The sequence below is a fragment of the Astyanax mexicanus genome, chromosome 23 (genome assembly GCF_023375975.1).
Source record: "Astyanax mexicanus isolate ESR-SI-001 chromosome 23, AstMex3_surface, whole genome shotgun sequence".
Classification (NCBI taxonomy): domain Eukaryota; kingdom Metazoa; phylum Chordata; class Actinopteri; order Characiformes; family Acestrorhamphidae; genus Astyanax; species Astyanax mexicanus.
The window spans coordinates 14,329,233-14,356,537 of NC_064430.1; the positions used below are offsets into that span (position 1 = coordinate 14,329,233).

General features: G+C 36.1%; 4 protein-coding genes across 5 annotated transcripts; 2 read left to right on the forward strand and 2 right to left on the reverse strand.

The window, feature by feature from the left end:
• Positions 1–1,254: 1,254 nt before the first annotated feature.
• Positions 1,255–4,536, forward strand: LOC111191947 (hatching enzyme 1.2). Its single transcript, XM_022668174.2, has 8 exons — positions 1,255–1,368; positions 1,536–1,566; positions 1,652–1,720; positions 1,868–2,026; positions 2,111–2,228; positions 2,444–2,622; positions 3,762–3,843; positions 3,935–4,536. The coding sequence occupies exons 1-8, from the start codon at positions 1,297–1,299 to the stop codon at positions 4,059–4,061; spliced, it is 837 nt and encodes a 278-aa protein (XP_022523895.1). The 5' UTR covers positions 1,255–1,296; the 3' UTR covers positions 4,062–4,536.
• Positions 4,537–5,843: 1,307 nt separating this feature from the next.
• On the reverse strand, positions 5,844–8,236 carry LOC111191946 (hatching enzyme 1.2-like). Its single transcript, XM_022668173.2, has 8 exons — positions 8,112–8,236; positions 7,918–7,948; positions 7,753–7,821; positions 7,430–7,588; positions 7,227–7,344; positions 6,930–7,108; positions 6,268–6,349; positions 5,844–6,176 (listed from the first exon to the last, which is right to left on the reverse strand). The coding sequence occupies exons 1-8, from the start codon at positions 8,181–8,183 to the stop codon at positions 6,050–6,052; spliced, it is 837 nt and encodes a 278-aa protein (XP_022523894.2). The 5' UTR covers positions 8,184–8,236; the 3' UTR covers positions 5,844–6,049.
• A 1,797-nt stretch (positions 8,237–10,033) lies between these two features.
• Positions 10,034–14,605, reverse strand: LOC103036149 (hatching enzyme 1.2). Of its 2 annotated transcripts, XM_022668175.2 has the most exons (9): positions 14,463–14,560; positions 12,616–12,712; positions 12,489–12,519; positions 12,333–12,401; positions 11,647–11,805; positions 11,441–11,558; positions 11,106–11,284; positions 10,530–10,611; positions 10,034–10,433 (listed from the first exon to the last, which is right to left on the reverse strand). In XM_022668175.2, exons 2-9 carry the CDS (start codon positions 12,685–12,687, stop codon positions 10,307–10,309), a joined length of 837 nt encoding a protein of 278 aa, XP_022523896.2. In that variant the 5' UTR covers positions 12,688–12,712; positions 14,463–14,560; the 3' UTR covers positions 10,034–10,306. The 2 variants fall into 2 exon arrangements, with proteins under 2 accessions (XP_022523896.2, XP_049327182.1); XM_049471225.1 differs by lacking the exons at positions 12,489–12,519; positions 12,616–12,712 and having other exon boundaries at positions 14,463–14,605.
• A 2,572-nt stretch (positions 14,606–17,177) lies between these two features.
• On the forward strand, positions 17,178–27,305 carry mtch2 (mitochondrial carrier homolog 2). The gene is made up of 13 exons (XM_022668177.2): positions 17,178–17,343; positions 20,393–20,477; positions 21,855–21,961; positions 22,229–22,252; positions 23,905–23,961; positions 24,778–24,835; positions 24,949–25,000; positions 25,130–25,189; positions 25,308–25,401; positions 25,685–25,732; positions 25,815–25,882; positions 26,085–26,160; positions 26,321–27,305. The coding sequence occupies exons 1-13, from the start codon at positions 17,257–17,259 to the stop codon at positions 26,405–26,407; spliced, it is 903 nt and encodes a 300-aa protein (XP_022523898.1). The 5' UTR covers positions 17,178–17,256; the 3' UTR covers positions 26,408–27,305.

Consider the following 27,305-nt stretch of genomic DNA (forward strand, 5'->3'; position numbering starts at 1 on the left):
TTCCGATATGAATCTGTGATACTGTGTTGCCTTTGGTAGTTTGTCATTTTAATCTCCCTGTACCCCCTCTTAGTAGCTCCTCCCCTCTTCCTATTAGCATCCCCTTGTTATTCAGTTTAATTGATTCTCCATTTTGAGTCTGTTCAGCTCTCTGCAAATCATCATCCTTTTTCACCTGCTGTACGAAGTATTAACAAGATTTTGTGGATTAAAGCATCTAGAATCTTATCTACGCTTCTTTAGTTGAGTTGAACACTGTCTGGCAGATTTCTTGATGTGAGTACTGGTGTGAGATCAAACTTCAGGGACAGTTTCATAGCCTCACACTTACAGTCAAGTTATTGAGTCAGAACAGCATCTGGCAGAATCTATCAAACAGTGGAAACATGGACTGTAGTCAGAGGAATCAGTATTCCACATCCTTTTTTTTGGAAGAAATGGGTCCTTTGGGCTCCAGACCAAAGATAGAAAGAACAATCCAGACTATTACCAGCAATCCAGACTGTCTTCAAGCTGACACCTTTACAAGATGTTAATGATTTTTTCTAAACAAGAAAATGGCTGGATACAACATGAAATATCAGTATGATACTGTTTGCAGTTAACTTAAGATCAAAGTAAATGTTAGAAACAGCGCTAGTTGTAGAATGATTAAAAGGTAAGTTGGGAGATGTTTGTATGTAAATGAAAGCGCAGCGAAAGTTCTACTAAAGACTCCAATGCTATGTCACCTAATTACCTATCTAATCAGCTGTTCCCTCTGCCTTTAAATAAGATCACTCATTCAGTACCTTTGCTGCCTTTCAGACGCTGATGGTCGTTCTTACCCTCCTCCTTCCCCACCGCCTCCAGGTTGGTCCCGTTTGGTTGCCCGGGGGTTGGCTCCGCCCCTGTCTCCAATGTACGACAGGATCTGCAGAGCCCAGATGTATCAAGTCCTGGGCCGATGACGGGGCCTACGCCAAAGACTCTACTAGAAGACTGTTTCATTATAACCTCTTCATATATGTATCTTTGTTTTGCTAAATATGTTAAAACATTAAATCGTGCAACTGACAACATTTCTTCCGGAGTCGTAATAGTAGAACTATTATTACTATCTTTCTCAGAAGATGATCTGCCACAATGATGTTGCTTAAGTTATCGTTTTGTTCATTCTGAGGTTTCCCACAGCCTTAAGTAACACAAACACAGAGATCTGTGAGAGGGAAGTCTGAAATTGCTGCCAGTGTATATAAACCAAATCTCTGCCCAACCGTTTTCCACTGTAGAGTCCATTCTCTGCAGACTCCGATCATGCGCCTGACTCTGTCCCTCATCCTGCTGCTGCTGCTGGCTTTCAGTCCAGCTCAAAGTCGCTCCATTAAGGTGAGCTCTTTCTCACTCTTTCTTATACACACAAAGTATGATATTATAAAATCCTAAATCAAAACAAAGCTTTATTACAAAGTACCATTATTGAAAAGATAAATGCGTATTTACTTTTAAAAATGTGAGAAAAATCTAAAAAATGTTAATAATTTGTTCTTCACTAGGCAGACAAAATATACGGTCCAGAAGATAATGGTAACATATATTTCTCTTGTAATTATAATGTAAAAATATAAACAAAAAAAATTGCTCACTTTTCTGATTCACTTTTTTGTAATAGGATTCAACAGCATTGGGGATGCTAATTTGACCGTCTCGGCTATAATCGAAAAAGCTAATAGGAATATTGGTAATTTCCTTTTATTCCTCTTTATGCAAACTAAATTATAACTGCATTTGCTACATATGCTGCATGTGCTTTCTTGCACAGTAATGTTAGCAATAAATTAATTCTGTAATTGTTATTTGTTTTATTTTTACCCCCTGTTTTACACAGGACAGACACTGGAAGATCCTACGATCAGGTTTGGTGATATTCTTGTGGATGATGGATTACAGAATGCAGACCGCTGCACTTCTAGAAAGCCAAGTTGCATGTGGCCCATGAATTCAGACGGCAACACCTACATACCTTACATCATTTCCAACCAGTTCAGTAAGTGATGCATCTTATCTTGCTTAAAATGATGTGGATGCACCCCCTTCCCTATAAATTAGTCTACATGTATTCCTTTAACAGGTCCCAATGAAAAAGATTTAATCACTTCTGTACTAAAGACCTTTGAGAAGTCCACCTGCATCCGCTTCAAACCCCGCGATAGAGAGGAAGACTATATTGACGTTCAGAGTCTCGAAGGGTATTTAAACCTTTTAAATCCAGAATCTTCACACAAAACCACCATATACTACATATATTATACCATAACTTTCTGTATGCAATATAACATAATATAGGATACAGAGGTTTATATATATATATATATATATATATATATATATATATATATATATATATATATATATATATATATAAATATATTTATTTATTTTCATGGTCTATTTGTTGTTACAGGTGCTACTCTTTTGTGGGTCGCACAGGGGGAAGGCAGACTCTATCTCTAAAAAGCAGAGGCTGTCTCTACAAAAAAATAATACAGCACGAGTTCCTCCATGCCCTGGGATTTCACCATGAGCAGTGCCGCAGCGACCGTGACAAGCACATCAGAATCCTCTATGAAAACATTGATCCAGGTAAGAGAAATGGAACTGAATTGCAGTTTTAAAATCACTATTGTCACCACTTCAAACCCTTTTTAGCATCTTACTGTGACATGAAAGAGGAGGCAGGATGCAAACGCAAGACAGTTTTATTAGACTTTCAGAAACTAACAAAGAACAAAACACTAAGGAGAAATATAAAGAAAAGGAAACTAAAACAAAACACTACGAAACAGAGGATAACTAAAAGACTGCAAAAATAACAAACAAAGAAACAAACTACATAAAGCAAACCTGGAACTCTGTAGACAATAACAGATGAACATCTAGACAGTATTGAACAGGACAGCATGAAACAAAAAGCAGGACAGAGAACAAAGGAGCACATGGGGTATTTATAGACAGGCACACACCAGGGACACCTGTGGAAGTAATGAGGGGGGCAGAGTTACAAATGAGACAGGAGGGGTTACAGATGACAAGGCGGGGCTAAGGCGGAGACAAGACCAAAACACAACAGTAGCACATGGCTGGAAAACATGACAGTTAAACAAACAAGAGAACAGAGGACAGGAGCAGGAAGGAACAAAAGAAAAGAAAGACACTGAACAGACAGGCTAAGGTGTATGGCCCAGTGTGGAGTGCACCACCCAGTTTAACCCCCCTGGTCTCACATGGTCCTTACTATGAAATATCAAGCCTATAAAAAGCATATTTTTTTATGCATAACAAAACATGTTTTGATTCTTATTTATAAAAGGAAACAATGCTACTCTAATATAATATGCTATTACAATATAAGGATGTGTTTTACATTCAAAGGTTTTTATATAACATTCTTTCTGTAGTGTAAGTGATGCAATAGTTTTATACAAATTAGACTTTGAATGAAAGATCAGAATACTTAAAGTACTAATAATGTGTTTATCTGTTTTATGTTCCTGGTCATAATTACCAGACTTGTAAGATTATGATTAAAATAATTATAGAATACTCTCCTCCTATAATCATCTGTAAACATTAAATAAATTGCAAACATGTAACAATGCTTATAGTCAAACATGTATGATTTGTTTTGGTTACATCACCATGCTTTTTTTTTTTTACAAGAATTAGTGGAGAAACATATGCATTTGTGATTTATTCAAATCCCCTGATTGATTTTCTTAAAGGAAAGGAACATAACTTTGACAAAAAGGACACCAACAACTTGAACACTCCTTATGACTATGGCTCAGTTATGCACTATGGAAGGTAAAGTTTCCTTTTAACCTCAGCCATTAAAACGTATCGCCACACTATTAACCACTCAGACTATCGTACTAAAGTGATCTGTGGGTTTTAGGGATGCTTTCTCCAGGAACGGTCAGCCAACCATGGTTCCCATCCCGAATCAGAATGTGGCTGTTGGACGGGCTGAAGAGATGAGTGCCAACGACATCTTGCGCATCAAAAAGCTCTACTGTGATTAATTAGTCTCTTTAGGAATAACATGAAATTTACTGAAAATGATCTCAAACCTAACATGCTTTAAAATGCTCTGCTTTGCCATTTTTATTTGGAAGAGTGTTATAAAAATAGCGTAGTTGCTTTTGCTTTATTTCTTCTTTTGCTGTTATACCCCCCCCCCCCCCCCCCTCACTCCATGTTATGCCTGTTTTAAAATGAAAAAAATAAATAAAATAAGATTTAAACCAGGGATTCTTGACACAAGGGACACAATGGGGTTTTAATTTCTAAAAATAAAATGTTGATTTTTCCAAAATATATTTGTATATTATAGTTGTCCCAGGTGTTGGCCTTTTGATGCTGTGAAAATACAATCTCCCAGGTTTAACATTTTTAACATTTTCTTCATGTTTGGTGGACAAGCCCGGGATTTTGTTAACACTGTAAGACACAAAGAAACGTAAAAAATATGTATTTTGAATAAACTTATTGCAATTATTTTGACTACTGGATGTTATTTTAATCTGTTTTATTCAATCCATGTTTTTAAACTAATACTATTACTTTAAAAATATATATTATCAAGCCTCCGATTATTATAACTGGGGAAATATTCATATTCACATTTATATTTTAATCTCAAAAACAAACAATGATAGTCAGCAACACAAAAATTACAAATTTATTTAGGAAAAGCAGTGTTTTTATTGAGATAATCTGAGACAATGTAATAAAAAAATGTAGTTTTAAAAACAAAAATGAACAGAAAACTCGTCTTATGGAGTTGAGGAGCTGTTGACGGTGTTGACGCATTAGAAGAGAACTGGAGATAACTTAATTTAACATGACCATTGAACTTCAAAAATTCAACTTATCAACTGTAACATTTCAGAATAAAAGGCCATTTAATATCAATCCTTATTTTTGCACTCACACCCACAGGCATATCAGATCTCTTGAACAGTCCATAAACTCATCAAATATATGGCATGAATTTAAACACCTGGCAACAACCGATTGAAAAGGTCCTCATTACAAAATTTCTTACGGAGTTGACTTCTGATGGAGTCTTACGGAGTTGACGAAATCTTAAATTTTTCATCATCATAACACGTGATTTCTTTGCAGAAGCGAATCTTGTTTGTCACCAGCTGCTTGTGGCCTCAACAATAAAGTTTGATTAAACTTTTATTTCTTAATAAAATCACATAAACCTTGAATTTTATTGACCATGGTGTTGACACTCTATGGTTGTGACATAGCAGGTTTTGTAAAAAAAAAAAAAGATAATTAAGGAACAATACGAGAAATATTTACTTACCAGAGCAGTGGCCTCTTAGCATTTCCACCAAACAGGAAGTGAAAAAGTGTTTCTTAGAGTGTAATTTGGCCAATATAATGCCAGTTTTTTTGCATTTTTAGAAAAATCTTATGGTGTTGACAGAAACTCCGGACACGATTTAAACCATGTAAAAAGTACATAAATATTAGGGGTGTCACAATCTCGATATTTTATCGATATCATCGAAATGAGGTCATGGTGACCGCGCTCAGTAATTACCAGTCCTCCTAAGCACCTAATGCAGTTATATTCAATACAGATTTTCTCTCTTACCTAAAGATTACCTTCCTGCTATTTCTTAGGCCCTGTTAACATAAAGTCCAAAAGCAGTGTTTTTCAAAAATACATTTTCTATTATCATTCATATCCAAAGACATCACAACTGATGCTAAACCTACTTTTAAAACAAAAGAAAGAAAGCAAGAAAAATTTTGGTAATGTTTAAATCTTATTTTATTTATTTATTTATTTTTTTACTTTTTTAAAACAGGCATAACATGGAGTGAGGGGGGGGGGGGGGCAATAACAGCAAAAGAAGAAATAAAGCAAAAGCAACTTCTCTATGTTTATAACACTCCTCCAAATTAAAATGACAAAGCAGAGCATTTTAAAGCATGCTAGATTTAAGATCACTTTCAGGGAATTATATATTATTACTAAAGAGACTAATTAATCACAGTAGAGCTTTTTGATGCGCAAGATGTCGTTGGCACTCATCTCTTCAGCCCGTCCAACAGCCACATTCTGATTCGGGATGGGAACCATGGTTGGCTGACCGTTCCTGGAGAAAGCATCCCTAAAACCCACAGATCACTTTAGTACGATAGTCTGAGTGGTTAATAGTGTGGCTATATGTTGTAATGGCTGAGGTTAAAAGGAAAATGTACCGTTCATAGTGCATAACTGAGCCATAGTCATAAGGAGTGTTCAAGTTGTTGGTGTCCTCTTTGTCAAAGTTATGTTCCTCTCCTTTAAGAAAATCAATCAGGGGATTTGAATAAATCACAAATGCATATGTTTCTCCACTAATTCTTGTAAAAAAAAAAAAAAGCATGGTGATGTAACTTCAAAAATCTTTAATTTTTGACTATAAGCATTGTTACATGTTTGCTATTTATTTAATGTTTACAGATGATTATAGGAGGAGAGTATTCTATAATTATTTTAATCACAATCTTACAAGTCGGGTAATTATGACCAGGAACATAAAACAGATAAGCACATTATTAGTACTTTAAGTATTCTGATCTTTCATTCAAAGTCTAATTTGTATAAAACTATTACATCACTTACACTACAGAATAGCTTCATTTTATAAATAAGAATCAAAACATTTTTTGTTATGTATACATTTAAATTTAATAAATAAAAATGTAATGCTTTTTATAGGCATGATATTTCATAGGAGGAACCATGTGAGAACAGGGGGGTTAAACTGAGTGATGCACTCCACACTTGGCCTACATGGGATCCATGTAAGATGCTAAAAAGGGTTTGAAGTGGTGACAATAGTGATTTTAAAACTGCAATTCAGTTCCATTTCTCTTACCTGGTATAATGTTTTCATAGAGGATTCTGATATGCTGGTCACGGTCGCTGCGGCACTGCTCATGGTGAAATCCCAGAGCATGGAGCAACTCATGCTGTATTATTTTTTTGTGGAGGCATCCTCTTCTATTCAGAGATAGAGTCTGCCCTCCCCCTGTGCGACCCACAAAAGAGTAGCACCTGTAACAACAAATAGATCATGAATAGAATTTAAAGCCATACATTTCTGTACGCAATATAACATCTGTAGTATATGGTGGTTTTGTGTGAAGATTTAGAATTTAAAAAGTTTAAATACCCTTCGAGACTCTGAACGTCAATATAGTCTTCCTCTCTATCGCGGGGTTTGAAGCGGATGCAGGTGGACTTCTCAAAGGTCTTTAGTACAGAAGTGATTAAATCTTTTTGTTTGGGACCTGTTAAAGGAATACATGTAGACTAATTTATAGGGAAGGGGGTGCATCCACATCATTTTAAGCCAGATAAGCCAGTGTCACTTACGGAACTGGTTGGAAATGATGTAAGGTATGTAGGTGTTGCCGTCTGAATTCATGGGCCACATGCAACTTGGCTTTCTAGAAGTGCAGCGGTCTGCATTCTGTAATCCATCATCCACAAGAATATCACCAAACCTGATCGTAGGATCTTCCGGTGTCTGTCCTGTGTAAAACAGGGGGTAAAAATAAAACAAATAACAATTACAGAATTAATTTATTGCTAACATTACTGTGCAAGAAAGCACATGAAGCATATGCAATTACGATGAATTGCATTATGTGAATTATGCTATTTAGTTGGCATAAAGAAGAATAAAAGGAAATTACCAATATTCCTATTAGCTTTTTCGATTATAGTCGAGACGGTCAAATTAGCATCCCCAATGCTGTTGAATCCTGTAAAAGAAAGAAAAGTGATCAGAAAAGTGAACAACACTCAATATTTTTGTTAATATTTTAACATTCTAATTACATGAAAAAAAAATATTATACCAGTATCTTCTGGGCCGTATATGTCACCTGCCTAGTGTAGAACATTTTTTTTTAGTTTAGAACAATTCTTTTTAAAGTAAATAATCAATAAAGTTTTAAATAATGGTACTTCTCAATAAAGCTTTATTTTGATTTTGGATTTTTTAATATCAAACTGCGTGTGTATAAGAAAGAGAGAGTGAGAGAGAGCACACCTTAATGGAGCGACTCTGAGCTGGACTGAAAGCCAGCAGCAGCAGCAGGATGAGGGACAGAGTCAGGCGCATGATCGGAGTCTGCAGAGAATGGACTCTACAGTGGAAAACGGTTGGGCAGAGATTTGGTTTATATACACTGGCAGCAATTTCAGACTTCCCTCTCACAGATCTCTGTGTTTGTGTTACTTAAGGCTGTGGGAAACCTCAGAATGAACAAAACGATAACTTAAGCAACATCATTGTGGCAGATCATCTTCTGAGAAAGATAGTAATAACATTTACATGCAAACATCCCCCAACTTACCTTTAAATCATTCTACAAACCTGGACAAAACCAAGAACTTTACATATATGACGCATAAGACGCTATGTATATATTCACACAGTTTTTTCTGACTTTATAACCTAAAACACACATTTTTTGAGGCCACTTTATACATTTGAACTTTCCATTATTTAAAAATGCAAATAAAACTAGCACTGTTTCTAACATTTACTTTCATCTTAAGTTAACTGCAAACAGTATTATACTGATATTTCATGTTGTATCCAGCCATTTTCTCGTAAAAAAAAAACAAATTAATATCTTGTAAAGGTTTTAGCTTGAAGACTACTGAAGTATACTGACAGTGGCTTATGTACTTGCTGGTTCCTGGTAACAGTCTGGATTGTTCTTTTTATCTTTAGTCTGGAGCCCATAGGACCATTTCTTCAAAAAAAAAAAAAAAAAAGATCTGGAATACTGATTTCTCTGACTACAGCCTATGTTTCCACTGTGTGATGGCAGATGCCTCCAAGCCCAGAGAAGTTAATGCCACTTCTGGACAGGGATTACACTGCAAAAAAATCTATTGGCTTAGTGGCTCAGTACATTTTTTCTTATCACTCCAAATTTGCAAAAAGAAATAAAAAAAGAACACTTAGGGCCCTGTTGTACACCCTGCACAAGGCATGTTGTGATGCTCTTTGCTATCTTACACCCTGTCAACAATCTTTTTTCACACCTTGTGACCTTTCACCGCTTTGCTTAAATAGCATCAATTGTCAGAGTCCATTCATTCAATTTTGTAGTGCTGTTTAAAATCTCAACATTATACTCCTTAACATCTCAACATTATATATTGTGGATAGTTCAACATCGAACATCCACAATGCATCGCCTAATGTACAATAGAATTTCTAGTGTATACCCTAATGCAGTGTGGTGGTGTTGTGTGAGATGCTCCCAGAGCAGCACAAACATAATGCAGTGTGGAGGTTTGTTGTTTGATCATTCTCTAGTAGGTTCACAAAATAGCAAATAGTGAAGGAGTTAATGAGTGAACCATTCAGCATGTGTCCCTTAGTGGGTTCCCCCAGGTCATTATAAGTCATTATATTCGCTGCAAAATTCATTGGTAAAATATATACAAATAGAAATAGATATGCTTATGTTAAGCAAAAAAGAAGATTTTTCTTAATAAGATTTCTTAAAATAAGCAATTGCAAAGTAAAACTAAAATCAACCAAAGGCATTTTTTGGCTTACATTTTGACACAAGAATTAGAATAACTTGTCTGGTGACTTCTTGTGCTTATTGAGTTCAAATTACACAAAACAAGGACTGATAAGATATATTATTCCTAAATTAAGCAAAATAATCTTACACTTACACAATTCTTAGTAAGACAAAATATCCTAACAGAGAAAAAATTATATTTATTGCATTTCCCAGTATAGGAACTAAATGTCACATTAAGCAACTTTGGAATTAAATTCAACATTAAATAATAAATATATATTATTTATGTTATAATATGAATTATTTAATGTTGACTTCTTGTCTTTTACAATATTGTGGGTCTAGGTTACTCCATGTACCCAAATTACATAATCTTGCCGGTGTTCAAAAAGATCACAACTAGGGCTAACTTGCTGATAAAACTTTTAATTTTTTTTTTCAGAAACAAACATAAAAGGATTTTCACTTCCAATTAAATCGTACATTTTTTAAAAAAGGTGGAATTATGGACTCGATAACAGCAATATGGGTCCAACCCCCTTAAAAAAGAAAAAATTATAAAGTAGCTAAGCTTTTTTTTATACTTATCCAAAAAAAAAATAGCACTGCAGTTTTTTTATGCATCCTGGTTTTGTGCTCGTTTTATAAGAAGAAAATAAAATATTACATATTATTTCGAAAGAAACAGAGATCAAGCACAGTAGAGACGTTTGATGCGCAAGACGTCGTTGGCGTTCATCTCTTGAGCACGTCCAACAGCCACGTTCTGGTCCGGGATGGGAATCATGGTTGGCTGACCGTTATTGGAGAAAGCATTCCTAAAACCCACAGAAGATCACATCAGTGGTCTGAGTGGTTAATAGTGTGGATGAGTGGTTAATATATTGAAATGGTTGAAGTCAAAAAAGGTTTACCTTCCATAGTGCATAACTGAGCCATAGTCATAAGGAGTTTTCAAATTGTTGGTGTCCACTTTGTTAAAGTTATGTTTCTTATCTGTAAGAAAAATCAGTTAAATTAACTTAAAAGTATCAGAAGTATGTAGGTTTTTCTAATTCTTGTTAAAACTGAAGAATATATCCTGATACCAGTCCTTTAGTGTATGACTGAATATTTGGATGCAGTATTCATTTTATTAACGGAAACTATGATGTAAATTATTCAATGACAAAAGACAAATGGGGAAATAATTTATAAAAAAAATATATATTTTTTGACCAGTGATTGGAACATATGACCCTAATGTTTATGACCCTGCCGTACCACACAGCATCCTTATGACTGGGAAGAATAGTGACGTGTGATTTCTGAGAAGATAATTGATACATTTAATGATACATATCAGGTTGTGCATGTAACTTATCTCTGTTAGCTAGCAAGCAGTAGCGTGTTCAATAAGTATGTTTGTTTATTTGTTTTTTTTTTAAATCAAATGCTCTCTAAATGATTAAAAGAGCTTTGTGATTAAATGGTGATTTTAAACCTTTTACCTGGATCAATGTTTTCATAGACGATTCTGATGTGCTGGTCACGATCACTGCGACTCTGCTCGTGGTGAAATCCCAGAGCATGGATAAACTCATGCTGTACTGCACGCTTGTAGAGACATCCTTGTCTACTCAGAGATAAAGTCTGCTCTCCTCCCCTGCGACCCACTGAAGAATAGCACCTTGGGAAGAAATGGAAAAAAATAGAACAGGTTTGTTGTCTCTTTTTCAGTCTGGAGAGTCTTAAGTTACCAAAAATGACATTTTTGTACAAACACATGAAATATGAAAATGATTCTGTTCTGTGTCAAAATTCTCAATTAGAAAAGTTTAAATACCCTTTAAGATTCTGAATGTGGATATAGTCTTCCTCTCTGTCACGGGGTACAAATTGGATGCAGGTGGAATTTCTAAAGGTCTTTAGTATGTCAGTGATCAACTTTTTTTCTTTGGGACCTGTCAAGAAAATAAAGGTATTTTGCTTGATGGAGAAGGGGAGGAGGGAATGCAATGTTCATTAAGTCAGGTGAAATGTGACACTTACAGAACTGGTTGGAAATGATGTAGGGTACGTAGACGATCCCATTCTTATTCTTGGGCCACAGGCAACTAGGATTTCTAGAAGTGCAGGGATCTGCATTCTGTAATCCATCATCCACAAGAATATCACCAAACGTGATTGTAGGATCCTCTGGTTTCTGTCCTGTGTAATATACAACCCAGCATTACAGAATTAAAACACCAGCATTTTATTTTATTGCCAAAATTACTGTTTAAGGTAATATATTCACCTTATTTTTAAGACAACAAAAAGAGGGTCATCAAGTGTTAGAATCCAGTGCATCAGCAGAAACATTGACATAAATTACAACCATATATAATAATAAACATTCAAAACAAACAGTATAAAATAGTCAGTTAAAGGTTGTCACAATAATTGGTATAAAAGAAGAATTACACATTTAAACAAAGATGCAGGTCCTCTTTTTGGAAGTTGGAGGATGTAAGTCATATGGTCCTTCTCAACACACTAGTCTTTTTGTGTTGTGTTCCAAATTGCCTTCAATAACATTAAATAGTCTGTTATAATGTTGAGTTAGTAGCATATGTAGCTACTTAATAATCAGCACATGCATGAATAGATTACGATGCAATCATAAACCATTATGAATAGACCAGAAATTCTAACAAACAGCAGGATAGCATGTGCAAAGAAATTTGCAATCTTACCGATATCTCTATTAGCTCTTTCGATTATAGCCGAGACAGATAACTCATCATCTCCAGCGCTGTTGAATCCTGTGAGAAAAAAGGTGTTACAAGTGAGCAACACTAATAGTTTTTAATTAATATTCACATTTTAATTATGTGATAAAAATATTTTACCAGGGTCTTTTGGGCCATGTATTTCGACTGCCTAGTGTAAAACAAACATTTTTCATTTTTTTTAAATAGATAAGCTTTCCAATAATTGCAGTAATTTAAATAATAATCTGTGTGTGTAAAAGCTCACCTTAATGGAGCGAGTCTGAGCTGGACTGAAAGCCAGCAGCATTAGCAAGATGAGAGACAGAGTCAGGTACATGATGGGAGTTTATAGAGAATAGACTCTACAATAAAAAACAGTTGGGCAGAGATTTGGTTTATATACACTGATAGCAGTTTCAGACTTCCCTTTCACAGATCTCTGTGTTTTTGTTACTTAAAGCTGTGGGAAACCTCAGAATGAACAAAATCAAGACTTGAGCAACATCATTGCTGCAGATAATCTTCTGGTGAAGATAGTAAGAATGTCCACATGCAACTTTCATTCATTCTGGACAAAACCAAGAGCTATATAAAAGATCCATTATAATCGTCCATTATAACTTTATTTCATTAATTCAGTTAAAAATGTGAAACTCATATATTACATAGATGTATAACACACAGAGTGAACTATAATTGTGGCTTACAACCAATGAAAACACAAATGTCAGTGTTTAGAGAATTAAAATATTAAATAAGACCAACTGGTACTTTTTGAAGTGTGGCCAGTGTGCCAAGTCCTGCTGGAAAATGAAATCTGCATCTTCATAAAAGTGGTCAGCAGAGGGAAGCATGAAGTGCTGTAAGATTTTCTGGGAAAACACTGCCATGACTTTAGACTTTATTTAACACGGTGGATCAACACCAGCAGTAAATTTTACATTTAATTTGGAAATCAAGAGACCAGAGGCAGAGTGGAGAGGCACACAGTCCAAGCTGCTTGAGGTCTAGTGTGAAGTTTCTACAATCAGTGATGGTTTGGAGAGCTATGTCATCTGCTGGTGTTGGTCCACTGCGTTATATCAAGTTCAAAGTCAGTGAAGTGTTTTTTGACAAAATCTTACAGCACTTTATGCTTCCCTCTGCTCACAACTTCTTTAAAGGACCAATATGCAACAAATTTTCAGTAGTAAATGATTAAATGATCAGGATGTATCATCAGATATTAAGAAAACATGTTGAGTGAAAGCACTGGCAGCTCTTGTCAGCAGGGCGTCAGCAGTACGTTCCTATTTTAACTTCAGCTACTACACAGCTTAAAAAGCCTCAGCATGAAAGCTCAGTGACCAAAGAAGGAATATAACACGAGTAAATATTGGCAGTGAGTTTGAAAGTTGGAAACTTAGAGCTCAAATAGACTACAAGACCGACCCAGAGCTGCTACTTTTCTCCTGAACAGGTAAGCTAACTGTCTAGCTAATTTAGTCAGGTACTTTATCACCACCACTAGATGTGCTTATTGGGGACTAGAGCTGTTTCTCAATGCGGTGCTCCCTCACGCAGGGCACAGCCGACCTCGTGTAAAATACAGTCAATATAACGCTAAATACGGGTAATAGAAGAGTTTAGAATTGCTGTATTTCTCCTCTCGCTCGTACTCTAAGTTCTCTGCCTCTCCTACTAGTCTAAACTTTGTGTAGATTGTGTAGATTCAGCCTGCTGAATTTGGCAACCCGCTGTAGTTTCGTGACTGGGGAGGGCCACTTTGCTGAAGTACAGTGTTATAAAGGAGTTTCAGTAAAGTTTCTCCAGCACTCAGGCTGAGGCTGTAATAAAATTAGCAGCTAACTGCAGTGCTAGGTTTTTCACTGTTCAGAGGTGAGTATATCGGACTATAATCTGCATGTTTACAGTGTTAAAACAAGCTACGTAGGACGAACCGCTAGCTGATAGCGCCCTGGCTTGCCAGAGCACTCAGGGTCCTCAGTGTAGCGCTGTTGGGCAGCATTTACTAGTGTTAAGTGCTGCTAACCATGGCTAGCACTGTTGCTAACCACGCTAAAATATTGGTAATCTAAGTTTACTGTAAACAAAAAGGAGCGCTTTACTTACCTAAATAAACAGTTTTCAGGAGAGAAAGATTGTAGATTACCATCCAGCGCTTGTTTGACTTGAAGAAAATATATATATATATATTTTAAGAATTAAAGATTTGTTTATTTAAGCGCTTCCCCCAGCTTCCCCATTAGAAGGGAAACATGGCGACACCCTTGTTCCTTACTCTTGTTGCTTAAAACGCCTTATAATCCAGTGTGCCTTATGTATGAAAATAGACCAGAAAATAGACATTCCTTGACAGTGTGCCTTATAATCCGACACGCCATATAGTGCAGAAAATATGGTAATGATTTATAATAAAAAGAAATGTTTAAAAAAAGTTAACAAAAATAACAAATTAAACATTTACCTTAAATAGTGTGTGTGTGTGTGTGTGTGTGTGTGAGAGAGAGAGAGAGAGAGAGAGAGAGAGAGAGAGAGAGAGAGCTCCAGACATTCTTCCTGTAAAGCTTTTCATCAATGGTGCGGTGAACCTTAGAATTAATCAAACACAAACTATTGTGTAACCAAATGTATGTGGCCATCCAAAACAGTTACACATAACTTAGGCAACTGGCCTAATGCCAGTAATTATTACTGCTGTTATGCCTTCCCTAATCTAAGGTAATCTGCCTAATTTCAATTTCTAACCCAGTTTGAGAGAAAATGAAAGATCTACATTAGCATTTAACTTTGAAATTGTCTTAACACGAATGAGCAACCTGACATTTCCTTCTGCACTGATAACCAAAATGAACGATTTCTGAGATGCAAAAAAGAGCAAATAGATCAATTAAGAGATTTGAGTAATAGTCTGATTAAAATTATGAGAAGTCTGGAATGCCAATTACCTAATCGCCATTCATAAGAACTCCTCCAATCACCAGCAATGGACTGCTGTTGATGTGCTGATGGGCTTTTGGAAGAAAATGCAGCTTCCTAGCTCTCCTACATCAGATAACAGACACCTGTGCTGATTGACATCACATTGGAAGTGATGTGGGGAGAGAGCTCCATCTACCCACCCAGAGAGACCAAGGCCAATTAATTGTACTCTCTCTGACTCCAGCTTCTGATGACAAAACAACTTTCTTACCTGTTCTAAAAACATTTACGCTATTAATTTTGCAGAAGCTAGTTTGTACACATGAGTCTGACCCTGGACATGATATGACAAATCTGAATGAAAAATATGTAAAATATAGAAATACATTTATCATTTAGTCTTACCAAAGTTAGCTTTAGATTAATGCTGAGGTGGTTAAATTATCATTCTTAATGTCTTATATATATAAAATGTGTAAAGAAAGCATAGAAAAAGAAATATATATTTTAATATAAAAACAATGTATTTATTTAATTAAACAAGCACTTTAACTGTTTTAGTACAGATGTGCAGAAGCAGATAAAAAAAAAACTTTGCATTTCTTTTGAAAGCCATAGCTTTTGAAATTTGCTGAAGCAATTCATTACCCAATAACTCTGACCTAAATGTTAGGCAACAGGTTTGCAGACTATATGTCTAAACATGTGTGGGAAAATTTAGCAATTGGTTATAAGTATGAGCAATTGTCCTGTTCTATTAGCTGCTAGACTTTTTTATTTCTTGTTAAATTTTTATTTTGTTTTTTAGTAGGTAGTTAGGTAGTGGGTGTCAATCCAATGCGTAATATGTATCAGTGTATACATACCAGTATATTTAAGTTATTCTCTCTCTGTGTCTCTATATGATTTCTGAAGCTTCTCTTCTCCAGTCGGTGGCTCAACCTGTGAGAACTATGGTTTGTGTCTGAAGTCCATCTCTTAAAGGACTTTTCTCCACCATAATCGTTGTGGATTGTAACTCCACTTCATGTCTCACACAAAAACATGTAGCATGTAGCCTAGTATAAAGAAGATCTGTGGTAGAGACTCAAGATGCATTGTACTAAAATGCATTTGTTTCAATGGGCATACATGTAGCTAAAAAAGGCAGTCGCGGTCATTTTATTAGATCATTATAGTCACTATGGCTTTTCCCCTTACGTTACTTTTATAATTTAATTAGTTTTGAAACCAGTACTTGTACACTTTTACTTGAGTAAAAACCTTAAGCTCTCCAAACCATCACTGATTGTGGAAACTTCACACTAGACCTCAAGCAGTTTGGACTGTGTGCCTCTGCATGCATCCTCCAGGCTCTGCTCCCTTGATTTCCAAATGAAATACAACATTTTTTGATGGTCAGTGATGGTGTTGTTCCACTGTGTTATACCTAACACAACCGATGTTGTAAGTCCAAAGTCTTCCCAGAAAATCTTACTGCACTTCATGCCTTCCTCTGATGACAACTTTTATGGGGATGCAGATTTCATTTTCCAGCAGGATTTGGCACACCGCCCACATTGACCAAGTACCATTTGGTCTTATATGATATTCTAATTTTCTGAGACACTGATTTTTGGGTTTTCATCAGCTGTAAGCCATAGTCATAAACAATAAAATAAATAAACGCTTAAAATATATCACTCTATACAACATTTTCACATTTGAAACTTTAACTTACTGAAATAAAGCAACTTTCCAATGATATTTTATTTTTCTGAGATGCTCAAATAATTGTGCTGTTTTTCAGCAGTGGAGGAGGTGAACTATTACGCCACCTGCTGGAGAAGAGAAGAAGAAAATGATGAATGAAATGTAATGAAATGAAAAGGGTGAGTCTGATCACGTGATGTGAGTTTACCCTCGACCCTTATCACGTGAGGAGCGTATTAGCCAGGCTCGCTGACCAAAATTCCTTCCCTGTTAAGGAGGGGGACGTTGGATAATGGCGGACACGTGTGGCCAAGTACTCCTGGGGTCCGGGCTAACGGTCCTTTCCCACCCGCTTATGTACATCAAGGTGCTGGTGCAGGTACGGCCGCTGCTGACGAGCTTATTACTGAACGCTTAGCTGGCTGGGCGCTAACCGCCGCTGGGTCCGCTGTAGCTGCGGAGGAGGAGCCGCTGCTGGACACAGAGAGAGCTAGCTAACATGCTAACAAACCTAGGTTAGCTAGATATCTGACAGGCGTTAGCCGATGTGCTGTCAATGTGTGCTACCCATCGATATGTGCTTCTTGCCACCAGTGCGCATGCGTGGGCCCACATTTAAAAAGTTTTTTAATCATGTTTTTGTGTGTTTTAACCCTTTTAGACCCCTTTTAGATGCTTTTTCGGTTAATAATCACTGGCAACTAAAACCCCAAAACTTTAAAGTACATATGGTTATTGTAAATAATATTTACAGTGGCATTGTTTTTTTTAGGCCAAAACTTAATGTTACTGTATGAAAGCTGTAACGTTAATAGTCTGTAATTAAAAGTAATATGCTGTGACCTCTCTGTAATTTTACAATCCTACTAATCACATCTATTCTCTTAATTGTTCCCTGTTCAAATTATACTGCTTTTTCTGCTATTTTTACGCTTACATATAGTTAGTTACACTATGGTAGCACGATTTGACAGGGTAGCACAAATCGTCACAACATCTGCTAGCTAGCTGTGGTTTTGGGGGGTATAATCAGAGACACTGCAGCGTTACAGTAGTACAACAACAGTAGCTTAGCTATATTGTATTGTGTTTATCTGTACAGACAGCTGGTCAGATGCTAACTTATCTAGGTTAAATTCCTAGCTAAATAATTTACCTCTCTTCAGGGCTATGTTAAATAGCGTAAGGCAGGGACTGTGTAGTGATAGCAGGCTGGCTGATGCTATCATGCTGCACTTGTCATGACAAAGGTCATGTAAATGAAACTGTAGCTTAGCTATCTTTTAAGAACCTGTCACAGCAGTTTAAACAGTTTGGTTAGCTAACGCGTGGTTAGCTAGCTAACTGGCTAGAAGTTCCTGTGTAAACGTAAGCTAGCTAACTAAGGGCAGCTTTCTTTGTTTAGCTAACCTAAGCTTTTTAGGTTAGCTAACTTAGGCTTTAACTGCTAGGGACCTGGAGCTAATGTTAGCTACTGTTATTAGCTAACCTAGCTATCTAGCTAGTTTTCCGGTGTTGTGTTGATTTCTGCTATCCTGTCAAAACGTGCAACCATGGTGCATATTTGTAGATAACGCAGCTCACATTAAATATCTTGTTAAACAGCTGGTAGCTCAGGGTGTTTTTATAGGTTAAAGGCACAATATCATTTTATATATGTTCCCAGTAGAATATTTGGCCTAGCCAAATGGCTTAAATCACTATCCTGTCCTATATCAGCTAATTGTTGTGTCGCTTATATTTACGCCTTAGCAAACTACAATCGTTTGTAATTTGTTAAAATGAATAACACTTAGTCATAATCATAATGAGTTATTATATTTAAAGAAATAAACGCACGTAAATATTTTTAATTGTAGATCAGCGCATGCTCCGAGCTGCTAGGTAGCACATATCGACGGGTAGCACAAATCGACATAACACAGCGAGGCGCGTCCTTTGGTCCTAAGGTTATTGCGCTCGGTTTTAGCTAACTGCCACAATAAACCACGTTTTTTATATAAAAAATATATAAAATAATATAACCTAGCTTACAAGCTGTCTAGAACAGTTCCACATGTGGCTGTGTGGATATGAGCTATTGGTGTATGGCCAGTTTCATTCAGTCTTAGCCCGTGTTGAATCTGATAGCTAGTGGTAGTGTCACCTCTAACATGAATCTGCTCTAATACTGTTATTTAAAAACTCCCAGCAATTTCTCTATGTGGTCTGATATAATTATAATAATAATAATAATAATAATACAAAACAAGATGTTATATTTTCTTGTGTGTATCATTTGTTAATAGTACTGCTTTATAATAATGTGAATTACTTGTTAGTGTTCTGCATTACACTGCCTGTTAAAAAGTTGTCCATTAGCAATGCTGTATGGCCCAGACAAGCTCAGGGTTCATACGGTCGTGAAGAAAAATATTTTGAAATGGCTATTTCCAGGCCTGGATAAATTTTGGAAAAATAAAAATAACCTGAAAGGTGGGGAAAAAAGTCATGGATATTTTTTTCTACAAATCTTTGTGTTTCTGTTTATTGATGGAGAAAATCTATTTTGTGTCAGGATCTGACACACATCTTATTATTAAAGTTTGTGTGTCAGCATTTTTAAAAGATTCATTTTAGGCCTACTATAATCAATTTTGGTTATAGTTTTAGTTGCTTTTTGATTTTATTGTCCATGTCTGCACTGATGTTTTGGTCATGAAAAATCGTATGCATAAAAAATTTGTTTTGAAGACATGGAAAAGTAAAAAAAAAAATCATGGAAATGTGTTGGTTAAAAGGTGTATGAAACCTGCAAGCTGCTTTTTTATTTTCTCATTTACTGCTCTTCACCGGTCAGACCTCTTAATTTTTCTCTTCACTTTAGTCCAATTTTAAGGTGAGTTAAGGTGTTGTTGCCATGTGGGTCAGCCAGACGTCTTCTTGTAGCAGTTTTCTTCAGTTTCCAAAAGTCTGTTGAGGGTGTAGGAAACAGTACTCAACACTCACTGGCTTCATCTATAATTTCTCTTAAAGACTTATACTTTAAATTGTTAAGAGAGAGTTGACCCTTAAAGGCCATGGCAATTTACTGCAAACATTTGTACACTTGATTTTGTACCCTTTCACCAATTAAAAAGCTTGTGTTCTTGTATAAATCATTTTGGGGCTGATGTGGAATTGCTGTAGCTTTTCTTTTATAAGAGGCATCCGCTGAGTAATAGAAGATCTGAAAACATTAAAACACTCCTTAGGATAAAAAAAAGATTTTCACTCCCACTTACAGATGTTTTTATGCCTGCTAACTGCTTATCTTTTAGAGAATTTTATTATTGAACGTAAAACATTTATCAGTCATCAGAGGTTTCTCATTACATTGGGAAAACCATTGGGGTGACCAAGATGGGGCGATGTGTATTGGAATATAAACAGTCTAACCTCTGTTTCAGGTGGGACATGAACCTCTTCCACCCACTCTAGGCCGGAATTTGTTTGGCAGACAGGTGTATCAGCTTCCAGGCCTATTTGCTTATGGTAAGATTTTGCATACTGTTTTGTGCAATTTCTTTTTATTTCCATGTAATCAGTTTGATTGTACAGCCTGCTAATGTCCTGCTGCAGGTGTGTTGTTTTGCATAGTGATCTACAAAGATACATTTGTATGCATTGTTAATATAGAACTGTTGTTGCCTTTCTATAGATTTGTTTGTTGATTAAAGCTTAAGGCTGTTGTAGCAGTTGCAGGACATGCTGGTTATTCTTGAATTCGGTCTTTTACCTTGAGGTACTCCAGTCAGACAAAAGCAAAATGTCTGATTTAATGCTCACAGCATGGTTTACTTGTTAGATTTAGGCTTAATCTGATAAAAGCTTTTGGTCCAGATCATTATTGGCTCAGACTCTTTGGACATGTAATCCCGTTGGACTAAAGCGCATATAGCGATTTTGCTACAGTAGGGATGCTCAATTACATTAAAGTCATATTGGAATTGATACATGCTTTAAAATGATTGGCATCAAATATGTCCCTGATATTTCACAATGAACTCAATGCTTGGACTAGTGGAGCCGGTTGCACCTGCTGTGCATAAGTTTGAAGGTTTTCTAAACAAAAACAGGATGCGCTGCTCAAACTAGTTTATATGTAGAGCTTTTTTTTTGACTATTTAAACCTATCCCAAAGTACTTAAAATCATTGGCCAAGTAAATAATTTACCTCCAGGTGTATTTATGGTGGTGGTTTAAATTTTCAGAAATTTGCAGAAATTGCAGAACTAATTCCGTGGTTTTGTTTTGTCAAACTGTTATGTCACATTTTATTGTTGCTGGATAAGCGGAGACAGTTCTCATGGGTTTGTTGAACACCTGAAGTAAATTTTTTGAGCTTACTTGTAAACTAAAACTAATACCGACTTGTGTGATCAATGCATGCTAATTGGCTAATATGGTTTTTTTTATTAGTATATACTGTCTTGTATTCTTGGCTGTTAAATTAAAAGTGGGACTCTTCATATACTTATTGATATCAGCAACATCCTACAATTTTTATATTGGTGTGTTCCTTTAGGGATAGCTGCTGTCTTGACTTCAAAACAAACACAAGTAACCGAAAAAAGATTTTAAAATGAAATAAATACAGATCTCTGCTCATCCTGCTCATACACGGATTATGATGTAAGGTCAGACAATGAAGAGTGAGTGTAAATGGGACTTTAAAAATGTCTTCTTTTTTTAAAAAAGGTCTTGTGAAAGTCTTTATTGTATCTAAGATTCTGAAACTTGTGTAAGTGTTTTAGTAGTTGGCTCTAGTTGTTCAGTGTACGTGTGTTGTTATGGTGTTATTTTACTGTGTCTTAAATTTCTGTGCTTTAAACCGAATGCCTTTTTTTTTTTTTTTTTTTTTTAATACAGCGAAACACATAATAAAGATCGATGGAAAATCCGGCCTGTTCAACGGCCTCGCCCCCAGGCTTGTTGCAGGGACCATTGGCACTGTTGTTCACAGTAAAGTGTTGCAGGTAAGATTCAGGATTCTCTTCACTGTTTAAATTTAGTCTTTACCCAAGCAGAGCCATGCCGCTCATCAGTAATATAAGAAAGTGTGCATCATGACTGTGTTATGGACCAGCATGATAATGGAGATCAGATCATTCATTTGTGAATGAATGTATGAATCAGTTCGAAAGCTTTGCATTGACCTTTACTCTAGTTTGGTGCCAGCGACAGCTCCGAAGGTTATTTATGCTCTGCTTTTATTAACTGAACTTTTTTTTTATCCTCCCCAGAAATCCCAAGAGAGCAATTTAGAGGTAAGCCCATCCTGACATTTGCTTTATATTATTACGTTGCAGCAGCATTAACTAGAATAATTTGTATAGTATCTTCACAATAAATATCTGTACAGTAATTTAAACTTGTTTTAAGGTCTCCTAGCTCTTTGTGTACTGATTGCAGTCTACTCTTGAATTTTGCAGCAATATTTGTGGTAATAAATGTGCATGTATGCATAGTTTTCTGATAATGCTTTAACTTTTTAAAAATCTAGCTTAGTTGTGTCCTGCAAGAACATGCAAAGAAACACACAAAAAAAAACTGTTTTGAATTTTCTCAAATATTTTTTCTGTCACTGTATTAAACAATACAAATACCAGCATTGGCATACGAGTGCATTTACAAAGGTGTGTAGACAAGCAATCAAGACAAAACTTCAATAACAGACATGTCTGTGCCTCTGCACTATGCCATGATAAATAGTAGCATATTCATTGTAGTATGCTTGGTGTAATGGTCATAATAGTAATATAATAGTGCATATAGTATCTGCTTTTAAAATTGGCCTGAGCATTTTGCATTTAACTGTATTGATATGTCACATATTTACATGTTTAACTCAGAAATAATGACAAAGCCTATATTGCAAGTATGATTTTGTGGGAATGCTTGTGATTGCAAGTTTTTGAGGGACTGGTAACTACTAAGTAGTAACATTTACCCATGAGCACTGATTGATTAAGGCAAGGCAAGTTATATTGTGCATTTTAAACAAAAGGCAATTTATACAAACAAAAAAAATTGGAAATTGCAGTTCCCACAGAAAGTGTGATTGCAGCTCAGCAGTGTTGCTGTGCTGAAGGTGTTGATTGTTAGGTTGTTGCTAGGTGTGATATAGCTCTTGTTTGATGTTGACGCCCAGTTTGATGTGATAAGTGAACATCGCACAATTCATTCTTAAGATGCAAAATCATATGATGATGATGTTATGAAATGTATGCAAGTCAGATAGGTGCAAATAGCATAAAGTATAAACCTATGATGTTAGTTCTATGAAAAGTGTGAACTACACTAACTACTGTTTGGGTTTCAGAATTGTATTTATTATTATTTTTATATATTTTTTAAGTTTACTGTGTGAATATTATTGCACTTATCTAAATGCTCCATACAAGCTTAAATATTAGATTCTACTACAAGCTGTGCTTCAGAATTTGGAATAAAATGAGCATATTAAAACACACCTCGGGGAAAAAATGAGACCACTTAAAAAATAATCAAAAGGAAGAAAGGTGATAACAATCCATCAAACCAAGCTGAACTGCTTGAAGTTATCCAAAAGCAGTGTGTAAGACTGGTGGAGAAGAACATGTCAAGATGCATGAATGCTGTGATTATTTTATGAATAACTTTATGAAACTTTATGAATATGAACTTTTTTTCTTTGCATTATTTAGGTCATTTTCTGCAAATACACGCTCTTAATGGCAATAATTTTATTTAGAGTTTGGGAGAAATGTTGTCTGTAGTTTATAAAATAAAACAACAACAACAACGTTCATTTTACTCAAACCTATAAATAGCAAAATCAGGAAAACTGATTCAGAAACTGAAGTGGTCTCTTATTTTTTTTCTAGAGTTGTGTATTGGACAGACTGTATAGTAAAATCTTACTGTTTTTTTCCCTCAGGTTATGAGCAGTAGCCAGAAGAAAGAGGAAGGCTCGTTGCCACATGTAATCAATGAGGTAAGTCACTCCTTTATCTTCACTGATTTGCCTGGTTGTGTACTTCGTTCATTCAGTGTGTATGCTAGTACCTTTCACTTCACTTATTTTAACTGTTAACAATTGTAATGTTTTGAACATTTGAGATTGGTGTCTAGTTTGGTCTGATTGATCATGGACCAACTAAACCATCAAACTCAAACACACACACAACCCTGTGCTTTTCTCCATGAGGGGTATAAAATATTTGTGCACTGGTCAAATTATATCTTGAATTAATTTTCTTAGTAAAAATGTTTAAGCCTTATCCAGATGAGATTAGTTTCTTAGTAGGTCCTAGGGTGATTTTCTCTTTTATGGGGTCCTGCGTGATTTTATTCACGTCCAGAAAGTCCATGTATGTTTTTACAGGCTGAATTACCTACTGTTTTTCGCTGAACTCCGGTAATTTTATTCCCGCTCTGACACACATTTCTGTGTTTCGTTACCTCGCTTTTTATAAAATAGCTTTTTGTCCACTGCCACGCACCGTAGTTACACTTTGGGCGCCCGTTTCCACAGAGATCCACGTAAACATAACAGCGAGTGGAAAAGGAGGAGCTAATAAACGTGATGTCATGTGACTGAGAAAACCAAAAAACTCACTGGCCCTCCTGTTTTTTCAATTGCAGTCCAGATGCAAGAGTTTTATCACTAAGTGTGAAATATTTTTCACAGATGTCCTCCTGAGATAATAATACCCTCCGGAGAGGATTTATATTTGTCATTTATTTACTTGTCTATACTTTTGTATTATCTGTCTTCACTCAAAATAAATTATATTTATCAACATTACAGACAACCAAGGAGATGATCGCACGCTCCTGTGCCACAATAGTCACACACCCATTCCATGGTAATATTCTTACATTTTTATTTGTTTTTGTAAAATTGTCATTTTGTCAATTGGATTTAAACTTTTTGGAATCATGCTTAGATAATGTATTATGTTCTATTGTCTGTTCTCAGTGATCACCCTTAGATGCATGGTCCAGTTTATTGGAAGAGAAGCAAAGTACAGGTAAATCTTTCTGTGTCTCTCTGTCTTACTCTCTCTTGCCCTCTCTATCTGTCTTTATTGCTTTTCTCCCTGTCTCTCTCACCCCTGTATTAATGTGCAAATATTGACATACTCTCTCACTCTTTTTAGTGGTGTCTTTGACTCCATCATCACAGTCTACAGAGAAGAGGGAATCCTTGGATTTTTTGCGTATGTACTAAAATAAACCTTGAAAATCAGCACTTTATTTTTTTTCGGCTTGTGGAAATTTCAAGGGTTTCTTTTTCTTTTATCACATATTAATAACTGTGTGTCTGTGTTTAAATAGTGGCCTCATCCCACGTCTTGTTGGGGATGTTCTCTCTCTGTGGATCTGCAACTTGCTCGCTCATCTCATCAATACATACGCAATAGATGACTCAGTAAGTCTGTGTACTAATGATGTGCATTTACTAGGACCATGTAACAAACTCAGAACTTTGTGAATTTGTAGGATATAAATAAAAAAAATCTAAATGCTAGTTTTGCGTTATTGTGCCAAGTCATGAAAAATCATACTCCTTAGTTAATACATTTTTGGCTTCTGTAACTAGTTATATTGTATGATAGTGTTTGTTGTGGTTATTGGTAATAATATTTTTCTATAATACACAGCCCCCTTTTTTATGAACTTCTTACAGTGTCAGTTTTTGTTATCTCTTGTAGATGAGTCACACAGGTGAAATAAAGAACTGCTCCCAGGCTGTGACCGGGGTAAGTGTCATGGCCAGCTTAATTTTGAGAAAAATGTGTTTTGTTGGTTACCTGTCTAATACGTGTTTTGTCTATGGTTCAGTTTTTCGCCAGTATGCTGACATATCCATTTGTATTGGTGTCCAACCTGATGGCAGTTAATAACTGTGGGTGAGTAATGTGTTTGGTTTGTTATTGGACAGTAACCTTGGGATAATTCAGTAGATTATCACGATAATGTACATGTTTGAAAAAATCTAAATTAATAAAATGAAAATTTTGCTCATTGTCTGGTGGTATTGGTTCATTAATGAGTTCTTCAGTTCTTCAGTAAACCAATATTAAAGTGCTGCTTATTTGCCCTCTGTTGTAGGTTGGCTGGCGGTCTACCACCCTATGCTGCCGTTTACCCCACCTGGCTTGACTGCTGGAGTCACCTAAGCCGGGAGGTCAGTAACATGCATGCACACGCTGACTCACACTTGTACTGAGGATACTCTATTATTGCCGTGCTTTCAGCCCTTATCCAATAGCCCAGGGCTTTAGGGAATGTCTAACTATTCCTGCATTCCTAATTTCTTTCTTTCTGTCTTTTTCTTTCTTTCTCAGGGCAATATGAGCAGAGGCAACAGTTTATTCTTCAGAAAGTTACCAGCGGGGAAGACATATGCCATTGAACAGAAGCGATTTTTCTGAATGGGACGCCAACAGTGTAGTCTTTGGCCTGATGGCCTTGGTCTGGGAACTCCTAATCCTTTGTATGCACTTGTTTACGATTACATTTTTTTTTTTTTTTTTTTAAATAATCTGTTTTGGTCAGCTTCTAAAATTATTGTTACATCTTACAGAAGTTTTTTTTCTCTCCATTTTGTTCACCAAAAGTTTGATTTAAGAACATACAGAGATTTATTTTAATATGTAGAGATTTGTATTCATACCCTGAGAAAACAGACCTCAGTGGTAGTGTTTTAAAATCAGGCCGGCTTTTGACAGTAAATAATAAAGAGCCAAAATACAATGCCACTGAATCGCCCTAAGAAAAAACAAATAAATGAAATAAATAGATTTAAACAGTCTCTCTTAACCCCGTTCCCATTGCTTCCTGTATCTGATGGGAAGGAGCTTATGACTCATGTACTTGTTGCCCAGCCATCATCCATACTGAATGACTGACAGACTGATTGACTGACCGATTGATTGATTGATTGTTGGACTAATAGAAAAGTTTCTCCTGTGCTGGAAATGTGCATGTAGCTGTTGAACTGAGTTTTGTTTAATGGCAGCCTGGCTGTCTGCCTGCTGCCTGTGTATGCCCACGTGTGCTTATGCACGTGTGAGTCTGTGTGTATGTTCTCATGCAGCCCAAGAAGCTGAGACTCATGTGAGTGTGGGTCCAGGTTTGGGCCGTGGAGGAAACGCCCACAAACAGCTGAAACGGGTAGGAGTCTATGAAGTCCACTGGGACGAGCAAGGTGTGGTAGGAACTCCCTCTCCCTCCTCCTGCTCTCCTCGGCTCCTTACCTGTTCAGATGCAGTCGGGTCGTATATTTGTACTAACATTCTATTTGATCCAAATAAATTTAAGTATGCCTTT

Excerpts from the sequence above, each read along its gene's own strand:
- LOC103036149 (XM_022668175.2), bottom strand. The coding sequence starts at position 12,687 with ATGTACCTGACTCTGTCTCTCATCTTGCTAATGCTGCTGGCTTTCAGT. Across the intron at positions 11,806-12,332 it reads AAGAGCTAATAGAGATATCG|GACAGAAACCAGAGGATCCT; the intron begins GTAAGATTGCAA and ends TATATTACACAG. Across the intron at positions 11,285-11,440 it reads CACATTCAGAATCTTAAAGG|GTGCTATTCTTCAGTGGGTC; the intron begins GTATTTAAACTT and ends TTTCTTCCCAAG.
- LOC111191946 (XM_022668173.2), bottom strand. The coding sequence starts at position 8,183 with ATGCGCCTGACTCTGTCCCTCATCCTGCTGCTGCTGCTGGCTTTCAGT. Across the intron at positions 7,589-7,752 it reads AAAAGCTAATAGGAATATTG|GACAGACACCGGAAGATCCT; the intron begins GTAATTTCCTTT and ends TGTTTTACACAG. Across the intron at positions 6,350-6,929 it reads CTATGAAAACATTATACCAG|GAGAGGAACATAACTTTGAC; the intron begins GTAAGAGAAATG and ends ATTTTCTTAAAG.
- LOC111191947 (XM_022668174.2), top strand. The coding sequence starts at position 1,297 with ATGCGCCTGACTCTGTCCCTCATCCTGCTGCTGCTGCTGGCTTTCAGT. Across the intron at positions 1,721-1,867 it reads AAAAGCTAATAGGAATATTG|GACAGACACTGGAAGATCCT; the intron begins GTAATTTCCTTT and ends TGTTTTACACAG. Across the intron at positions 2,623-3,761 it reads CTATGAAAACATTGATCCAG|GAAAGGAACATAACTTTGAC; the intron begins GTAAGAGAAATG and ends ATTTTCTTAAAG.
- mtch2 (XM_022668177.2), top strand. The coding sequence starts at position 17,257 with ATGGCGGACACGTGTGGCCAAGTACTCCTGGGGTCCGGGCTAACGGTC. Across the intron at positions 21,962-22,228 it reads TTCACAGTAAAGTGTTGCAG|AAATCCCAAGAGAGCAATTT; the intron begins GTAAGATTCAGG and ends TATCCTCCCCAG. Across the intron at positions 25,733-25,814 it reads GCTCCCAGGCTGTGACCGGG|TTTTTCGCCAGTATGCTGAC; the intron begins GTAAGTGTCATG and ends TCTATGGTTCAG.